This window comes from Scardinius erythrophthalmus, assembly GCF_964197995.2.
Source record: "Scardinius erythrophthalmus genome assembly, chromosome: 20".
In the NCBI taxonomy this organism is placed as follows: domain Eukaryota; kingdom Metazoa; phylum Chordata; class Actinopteri; order Cypriniformes; family Leuciscidae; genus Scardinius; species Scardinius erythrophthalmus.
Window position 1 is genome coordinate 27,308,776 of NC_138240.1, and position 9,538 is coordinate 27,318,313.

At 37.8% G+C, this 9,538-nt stretch overlaps 2 protein-coding genes across 5 annotated transcripts; one reads left to right on the forward strand and one right to left on the reverse strand.

Annotated features, from left to right (window-relative positions):
• Positions 1–433: 433 nt before the first annotated feature.
• On the reverse strand, positions 434–2,522 carry LOC308680191 (C-reactive protein-like). 4 transcript variants are annotated; one of them, XM_081348184.1, is made up of 3 exons: positions 2,458–2,522; positions 2,242–2,320; positions 434–2,151 (listed from the first exon to the last, which is right to left on the reverse strand). In XM_081348184.1, exons 2-3 carry the CDS (start codon positions 2,291–2,293, stop codon positions 1,535–1,537), a joined length of 669 nt encoding a protein of 222 aa, XP_081204310.1. In that variant the 5' UTR covers positions 2,294–2,320; positions 2,458–2,522; the 3' UTR covers positions 434–1,534. The 4 variants fall into 4 exon arrangements, with proteins under 4 accessions (XP_081204310.1, XP_081204308.1, XP_081204309.1 ...); XM_081348182.1 differs by having other exon boundaries at positions 2,242–2,343; XM_081348183.1 differs by having other exon boundaries at positions 2,242–2,365; positions 2,458–2,489.
• A 5,950-nt stretch (positions 2,523–8,472) lies between these two features.
• On the forward strand, positions 8,473–9,277 carry LOC308681021 (C-reactive protein-like; the record flags this gene model as incomplete). Its single annotated transcript, XM_081349542.1, has 2 exons — positions 8,473–8,524; positions 8,622–9,277. 2 exons carry the CDS (start codon positions 8,473–8,475, stop codon positions 9,275–9,277), a joined length of 708 nt encoding a protein of 235 aa, XP_081205668.1.
• Between the last annotated feature and the right edge of the window lie 261 nt (positions 9,278–9,538).

The following is a 9,538-nucleotide window of genomic DNA, read 5'->3' on the forward strand; positions in this document are numbered from 1 at the left end:
AATAAATGCAGGCTTGATGAGCAGAAGAAACTTCTTTCAAAAACATTAAAAATAGTAGCCAAATGTTTCCAAACTTTTGGCCTGTACTGTATACCCCCAAAACCCTCATTCTGGCGCCCCTATGGATGAGTGGCGCCCCTAGCATTTGCCTATTCCGCGGGCCGGCCCTGTGCATAGGTTTGTGGTTTAATAATGTGATGTTGGAACTTTATATGAATGCAGACTTCCATTACTCAAGCCATGAGTCGGTGTTTCTCACGATGCACTGCCTGCATGTGAAAACCAGACAGCAGCAGTGGATCAGATGAATTTCCCTTATGAATTATCTGAACAATCATATACAGCAACATCAGTGAAGGTTTTCTGAGGTTGGAGAGTCGAGTAAAGGAAATAAACTAGATAATCCAGTGCAGGTGTTTATAAGAGATGAATTAATATGTAGGCTATGTTGTCAAAAACACATTACCAAAAGAAAGAAATATATAATGGTACTTTTTTGCAATAAAAGTCAATAGAGCCAAAGACACCTGCAATCTGAGAGTTTTTACCAATGAAGCTCTTTTGAAATAGGTGATATGTTCCTTTATTAGGTCTGTTGTTCTGAACAAGCTGTTTTGATCATCTTTTTTTTTTTCATGAACTAAATAAATTATCAACATAATGGACCACATCGTTTAGAGGTATACATACATATATACACACAAAAATACAGTATCAGTCAAAGGTTTGGAAACTACTTTTTTTTTTTTGGTAGTTATGCTCATCAAGCCTACATTTATTTAATCAAAAATACAGAAAAAAACACTAATATTGTGAAATATTACAATGTTAAAGAAAGGCTTTCTATTGTTATTTTTTGTAACAATAAACACTGTTCAACAGTTTGGGGTCAGTAATTTCTCTCTTATGAGAGAAAGTTATACTTTTATTCAGGAAGGATGTGTTAAATTGATAAATATAAAGACTAATATTGTTATAAAAGACTTCCATTTTGAATAAATGCTGTTGTTCTTAACTTTCACCAATTAATCCTGAAAAAAAAAAAATCCAAAAATATAAAAAATTTCCAACATTGATAAAGCAGCAAATCATATTAGAATGATTTCAGAAGGATCGTGTGACACTAAAATAATGTTGAAAATTCAGCTTTGATCACAGATATACCATTTGATCATATTTATACCAAATATACTTGAAATTATATTTTAAGGTATATTGACGATAGAACACCTTTATTCTAAATTGTAATATTTCACCATTACTGTTTTTTTCTGTATGATTAAATGAAGCCTTGAGCATAAGAAACATCTTTCAGTTACGCATCTAAACTCTCGACTGGTACTGTAATCTGCAAATTTAAAATATAGACCACTAAAAGCAGTAAAACCCCTTTTTCAACATTCAACTCTTTCTTCTAAATGATGCACAGACACTGCAGTTGTAATGCTGAGAACATTTGTTAACCCTTACAGCTTTGGAAGTCATTAGAACGGATCATAAAGACTGTCAACTGTGTGGAGGAATAAGATCAGAATCAGTTATTTTTAACCACTAGCACATTTCCACTGGTCTCACATTTGATGGTGTTCCAGTCAATCACGTTTCCCTTCGGCACATACGGTTCCTGATTAGAATAAACTGCCTTAATCTGACTGCCAGAGAGAGCATAATCCCACATGTGCACATCTGTAATTTCACCTACAAAACTCTGCTCTGCTTCAAAGGCACCCACATCTGAATCAGGGTCCTGGCCGAGCAGAATGGTGCCACCAGGACTAACGGAGTGACCTTTCCTATAGAGCTGGAACACACTGCGCCTTCCATCCATCCAAAAAGCAGCAAGACCAGTCGCAGAGTCCCAGGTGAGGCACAGGTGAGTCTGGAAGCTGGAGAGAGGAGGCAGGAGGAAAAACGCTCCATTGCCGCTGAGGTAGAAGGAAAAGCGGCCATCTTTCTCCCTCCAAACATTGAGCGCATCATAGCCAGGTGTGCGGTAGGCGAAAAGAATGATCTCCCTCTCACCCTGGAGCTCCGTCGCCACACGCATGCAGAGAGTAAACGCTGAGAGACTCAGTGGCTTTTCAGGAGTGAGTTTAACAAAGCTTGAATCCGTCTGGGTTGGAAAGAAAAGCACTTTTCCACCAAGACCCACTGCAAGACAAAACAAAATACAAAAACTTTTACTAGACACACAAAATCCTGCTCCTGCCAATCCATGAAACTTAATGTAAAATGTGGTACCTTCAGTAGCCGCTGCTGTCAGAGAAAGCAGACAGGAAAATAAAAGCAACATCTTTATGCAGGTCTGAAGGGGAGGGGACTGCAAATGAAAATCCATTACTCCTTTTAACAGACAAATTTTTCACTGCTTCATTGTTAGTGACATTAAATTACAACTGAGTGTTCAATCACATAAAAGAGACAATGAAACAAAAGTTTCAAGCTACAAATACTTACAAAGTTCAGCAGGTGTTATCAGAGAGAAGATCTGGTTCAAATGACACGTCAAAGATTATATCATCATGCTAATCATGATCTGGCTAATTATATCTTCAAACACACCTGTTGTTTATGATTAGCATCGAGTTTGAGTTAACTGAGATAATTGACCTATTGGTAAGCCCCTCCCCTCCAACCCAGATGAGCCAATGGCAGTTGAGTATCAGTTACATGGGGACCGGAAGTCAGACATCTCTATGTTTCAGCGCCATAGAGAAATATTGGAAGATCCAACACTCTTGTCGGTTGGATGGTGTTTATGCTATAAAAATGGTAAACCGGTGTTCCTGGGGTACTTGTTATCCTGATTCCAGGTATCTGAGGATGGAACTTACATACATAAGTTTAGCAGTTTTCACTTTCACAAGTCAAAGCAATTCATCACTTAAGATTTAACAGTTGAAATGACTGTAGCCTAGCTACCAGCCATTTGGATTATAGGCCTACTTAATTTAATGCAGCAGCAAATTATTTTACAGAGTATAGTGAATTTAAAGCTCATTTTTGTAGCATAAACACCATCAAACCGATGAGAGCTGTGGATCTTCCAATATTTCTCTATGGCGCTGAAACCTAGAGATGTCTGACTTCCGGTCATAAGGTATAATTAGCCAGATCATGATTAGCATGATGATATAATCTTCAATGTGTCATTTGAACCATATCTTCTCTCTGATACACCTGCTGAACTTTATACGTTTTTGTAGCTTGAACCTTTTTTTTTTTTGTCTCTTTTATGTGATTGAACTCTTAGTTGTAATTTAATGTCAATAACAATGAAGCAGTGAAAAATTTGTCTGTTTAAAGGAGTAATGGATTTTCTTTTGCACTTTTTTTTTTTTTCTCCAGACCTGCAAAATAGGGATGGGGAAATGAAGCCTCAAGAATCACCGAGGCTTTTCAGTGAGACTGTTCCGGGAAAAGATTCAAAGCTTCGAAAGTGTCGAGAACAGCGCCATCTGGTGCTTATTTCAAATAAAGCAGCCAGAATCCTGTGTTAGAAGCTCTGGCAGATGAAGCAGCCACAACACACACTGTAAAAAAATATTCTGTGGCTTAGTAAATATTACAGAAATTTTTAACTTTATTAACTTAATAAAATCTCTGTATATCGTTTACTTGATTGTTTGAGTTAAACATACCAAAATAATTGAGTAAAAATCCAACAGTTAATTTTATCTAAAATTTACAGATATATTTAAGTTTTTTTCAATAAAATAATTTAGTATTTGACTAACCAATTATTTCTTTATAATATACTTAATATATATGTGAAATTTCTATCAAAATATTTGAGAATGTTTAATTAAACTGATCTGTTTCAAGAAACAAAAAAAATTACTTAATTCAAATCAATATTATTAATATATTTAACACGCTCTTAAAATTGAGTAAGTTTACTCAATTAAAACAATGCCCCCCCCCCCCTCCCCCACCCTCTGACGTGACGAAAACTCGACGGTTGGAGTGAGCGTGGCTGTTTGAACTCTACAGTCTCCAGAACAACAGCTCTCTTCTCAGCGTCGCAGATTTGGTGCATTTTCACTAGAGGTGGGCGATATATCGTTTAGACGATAATATCCAAATTGTTGTCTGGACGATATGCAAAATTGGGATATCGAATATTTCATAATTTGTACAATCCGACCCCCCAAACATGAAAAGAGCTGAAAGAAGTTAAAGAGAAAACAAATAACGCACACAATAACCTTCTAAACAATTATATGTAGCGATTTTTAATACTGTAGGGCAGTACTATTTGCGGAAGCAACCTCCGAGTGGCCCAGCCCATAGTCCCGCGTCGTCAAAAACGCATACGTAAATTCGAAATAGTGCGCGCAGAAGCACATGCGCAAAACCGTTTTTAAAATGATATTTGAATTATTTTTATTTTATCATATGTCATTTTACAAAAGGACATTTTACAAACCGTTTGCGCATGTGCTCCTGCACGCAGTTTTTCAGTCAGAACACAGCAATCAGAGGAGGACGCGCTGAAAATTGTAATGCTGTTCTCTTCCTTCATAACTCGTACTGAGAAGGTTTGAGTTGCAGAGGAATTTGTGACTGTTTCACCTGTTCAACCACATCAAAGTTTCGTAAATAGTAAGCCCGTACGCTTTTTCTCTTCTTTTTTTCTTATGTGCTGAAGGGCCGCTGCCCGCTGTGCCTTGGTGAAACGTTACGTGAAGAGCTCTTTTCCAAAACGCCATAAACCTAAAAAGCTGCCTCAAAGATCCACCAAAAGTAATGATTATGAATATGTAAAATATTGCAATAAGACATTTTAAATTGTTTATTAATTTCTGTGTCGGCTGCAAAGATGAAGTTGACGATAGGCTATAATGACTCGCAATCTTCGCAGTAGGCTGTGAACGCAACGGAGAAATGCACATTTATTAGGCTACATAGTTTTATTTTGTTTTGGATGGTTTTGTTTAGAACCAGCTTTCTGTAAATATAGTTCACATTTTTTAGGCCTGTGAGGCGAGCAGTGGCGTGGCGTGGGGAAAATTTCTGAGGAAGCCAATTAAGACACAACCTCTATGTTTTAAGGGGTGGGGGCAGAAAATCATACGTTACCATTTATATGTTGCTATTTGGATTAACTATTAGAGCGCCCAGCATCATCTTACCGGGACTTATGCTTGTTACAATCCAACACTTTGAGCACGGACGCTCTCTCTCTCTCTCTCTCTCTCTCTCTCTCTCTCTCTCTCTCTCTCTCTCTCTTTCTCTCTCTCTCACACACACACACACACACACACACACACACACACACACACACACACACACAGTCAGTCCTCTTAAACATCTTTCATGGTGTTTTTTATTAAAACATTCGCAGATAGGAAACGCCAACGGTAAGCAACAAGAAGATAACCTTTTTCATTTAATACACCCTTAAATCGGTGTGACGCTCATTAAGGATATACAATAGCGGTTATTCACAAACAATAAACAACAAAGTGCACTCACATGCTGCTTAATCAAAGCACGCAAGAAACAGTAAGAAGAACTATAATCACATTAAAAAAAATAACACATCGCTAAATGGGCAGTTCAGACCAGACGAGCTCTTTCTCTCTCGCTCGCTCTCTCTCTCTCGCTCGCTCTCTCTCTCTCTCTCTCTCTCTCACACACACACACACACACACACACACACACACACACACACACACACACACACACACACACACACACACACACACACAGACAGACAGTCAGTCAGTCCTCTTAAACATCTTATGGTCTTTTCATTAAAACATTAGCAGATAGATAGGAAACGGACGGTAAGCAACAAGAAGATAACCTTTTTCATTTAGTTTTGGTGTTGGCCTGCCATCGGATTTAATTCTGAGTTGCTGCTGTAGAGGCAGTTTAGTAAAATATTTTTTTATCAAATACGTCCAAATCTCCACCCTCCATAATTACAATTAATAATTTTAGCTAACTAGCTAAACAAGATGTCAACACAAATCCACAAATCTTCCGCTATTTCATTCATTCATTCATTGACGATGATAACGTGATGTGATTGGCCTGATGCCAACAAGTTCATGGCTTCCCTTGACACTGTCCTGACCAATCACAGGGGAGCAGTGTCGTGACATAGCGTCACTTGATTGGTTAATCATTCTTTTTTTTTTCTATCAAGGGATGCCAACTCAGCCTGGCCTCCTCACAGACACAGGGTGTAGTACCATGTTTTCAACGCTCATTCACCATGTCACTTTTATAGGGGCGCTGTTTTACACATCATAAAACGCTCAGTAATGAATGAAGAGAGACGATGAGGAGATGACAGGATTACGTAAACTGTGAAAACAAAAGTGTTTATTAAATGACGATTATATTCTGAAAAAGTGAGGAAGCATGGCTTCCCTTGGCCTCCGCAAGAAAACGCCACTGGAGGCGAGTAGGCTACGGTTCGGTTCATGATGATATAATCTCCAGTTCAAGCACCGGCGCCTTATGTTGTGATTGCTAGCCTATATTTATATTTAATTTTAATGTATTAAATCCAGGAAATTGGTTAATGAAAAATTTATTAAAATTAAGATACAATTAATACAAAACGAAATTCGTTTTAAAGAAAGGCTTTGTGCTTTTTGTTTTGAGGTCTCTGTGAAAGTTTGAAAGTCTTTAGTATTTTTGCCGTTTTCAGAGCACTCGCGTCCATAATGGAGAACTGACACGTAATATTGTTTTTTCCTCATAAATGCAAACACGAAAAATAAAAGACAAAAGACTTTTTTTAAAAGACAAACCATCATTTTTTTTTGGGGGGGGGGGGGGTGGATTTATAGCGTTTTGGGGAAAAAAATGATGGATTTATAGCGTTTTGAAAATATTTTTTTTTTTACTTTGAATTTATCATCAACAATATTGTTGTTTGATTTAATAATCACTGTTGCAAAAGGTGCCTAGTTCCGTTTTATATATATATATATATATATATATATATATATATATATATATATATATATATATATAATAAGTGGAAAAAGATTGGGGCTTCCTCAGATTCTGTTTAGTTAGCTCCTTTATTGTTTCTTTTAGCCTATAGCCTACATAGGTAAAATGCAGCAAGTCAAAAGACCAACTGGACCTTCTTTGCCAGTTTGCACACATTTATTTGAAGGATGGCAAAAATATCGTCTGAATATCGATATCGAGATATTGGAAAAAAATATCGAGATATTCATTTTGGTCAATATCTCCCACCCCTAATTTTCACTGTGAAATTCAGGTTGGTGTATGTTTTATTTTATCTATAAAATCATTACTGTGCTTTAAATCATATTTAATGCAAAACAACATAGCCTACAGAGGCGTAATTCGACACCTAAACGAGACGAGAGCCGCGTTTGTCTTTTTGGGGGATTGAAACGCTTTGCATAAACACATGACTGACTTTCATAATGATAATGAATATAATTATTATCATTTGGATGATAAAATGTCCTCAGAACTATCACTTTTTGTTTATTGGCAGGTTATGTCAGTCGCTCGCAGTATATTTCGGCTGTGCCTCAGACAGTGACTGTGAGTGAAACGCAGGACGGTGGTATGAAGTTCAAAGTTCACCCGCAGAGCGCGAGTCTGTCTCCGGCATGAGGACCAGCGCAGATTCGGTGGATATTGGATAACAGAGTGGTTGATTACACTTGAATTAGGCTACCTGAATGTTTAAATATTTCATTTTTACTTGTTAAATAAGTTTAAATGCAGGCAATATTGTATACATGAAAAAACAGTCTAAAATGTGCTGTATTGCTGTACTCATTGAAAATAAAGGCCAATGTAATGTATAATGGTGGTTGTCTGGAGTACTATTTTACAAAGGTTTAGAGAAAATAAAAAAGTTAATATTACTCATTAATAAAAACAGTTAATATTACTCATAAATATTGTTTTTTTAATGTTTAAATGTTAAATTATTTCTACTCAATTTTATTTGTTAATGTACCAGATGCAGTTACTCAGATTTACTTAATTTTTTTACTTGCATTTACTCAATTCATACAGTATATTTAATTGATTTCACAGCTTTAAAATTTACTCAATTTTTTGAGTGTAAAAATGTTTCACCAATAAAATTGAGTAAATAATAGTTAAACTTTTTACAGTGCACTCCATAGTGTCAATGGCATGTGTACAAAAGCCTTAGGGCCTACATGTTTGTGTTTTATTTGTTCATTAAATAAATTCATTTTCTCTCCTCACAAACCCATCAACCAGACCGAGCCAACAATGACTCGTTAAATAAGCTCTGGGTTCGAGCCTTCTGACACCCAAAGCGAAACGCGCACGTGATTGGACAGAAAGTGAGGCTTCATTTGTCGTCGATCACGTGACTCTAGTTAACCAATACACCCCCTGATACAGGGCTTCACTAGAAATTGTGTCGCATGTGTGATACGTACATTGAAGCTTCAGTCTCATATGTAACATAACTACTGTAGAAAGATGTTGTTTTTATTTTTCTGTCTGCTTTCTCTGACAGCAGCGGCTACTGAAGGTACCACATTTTACATTAAGTTTCATGGATTGGCAGGAGCAGGATTTAGTGTGTCTTGTAAAAGAGTTTATTTAGCATTTTGTGTGTTGTCTTGCAGTGGGTCTTGGTGGAAAAGTGCTTTTCTTTCCAACCCAGACGGATTCAAGCTTTGTTAAACTCACTCCTGAAAAGCCACTGAGTCTCTCAGCGTTTACTCTCTGCATGCGTGTGGCGACGGAGCTCCAGGGTGAGAGGGAGATCATTCTGTTCGCCTACCGCACACCTGGCTATGATGCCCTCAGTGTTTGGAGGGAGAAAGATGGCCGCTTTTCCTTCTACCTCAGCGGCAATGGAGCGTTTTTCCTCCTGCCTCCTCTCTCCAGCTTCCAGACTCACCTGTGCCTCACCTGGGACTCTGCGACTGGTCTTGCTGCTTTCTGGATGGATGGAAGGCGCAGTGTGTTCCAGCTCTATAGGAAAGGTCACTCCGTTAGTCCTGGTGGCACCGTTCTGCTCGGCCAGGACCCTGATTCAGATGTGGGTGCCTTTGAAGCAGAGCAGAGCTTTGTAGGTGAAATTACAGTTGTGCACATGTGGGATTATGCTCTCTCTGGCAGTCAGATTAAGGCAGTTTATTCTAATCAGGAACCGTATGTGCCGAAGGGAAACGTGATTGACTGGAACATCATCAAATATGAGACCAGTGGAAATGTGCTAGTGGTTAAAAATAACTTATTCCTCCACACAGTTGACAGTCTTTATGATCCGTTCTAATGATTTCCAAAGCTGTAAGGGTTAACAAATAAATGTTCTCAGCATTACAACTGCATTTTCCGTGCGTAATTTGAAAGAAAGTTGAATGTTGAAAAAGGGGGTTCTCTTACGAGAGGTTCTCTCGTATTGCGTAAGTTGCTTACGCTACGGGTAAAGTCATCTTTTCTCGAGATATGAAGCCAAAAAATTATCCTTAATTTTTTTATTTATTGTCAACGCAGTGCAGCAGCTAGCAGACCTAGAGCGAGCTGTCTAGCGTGC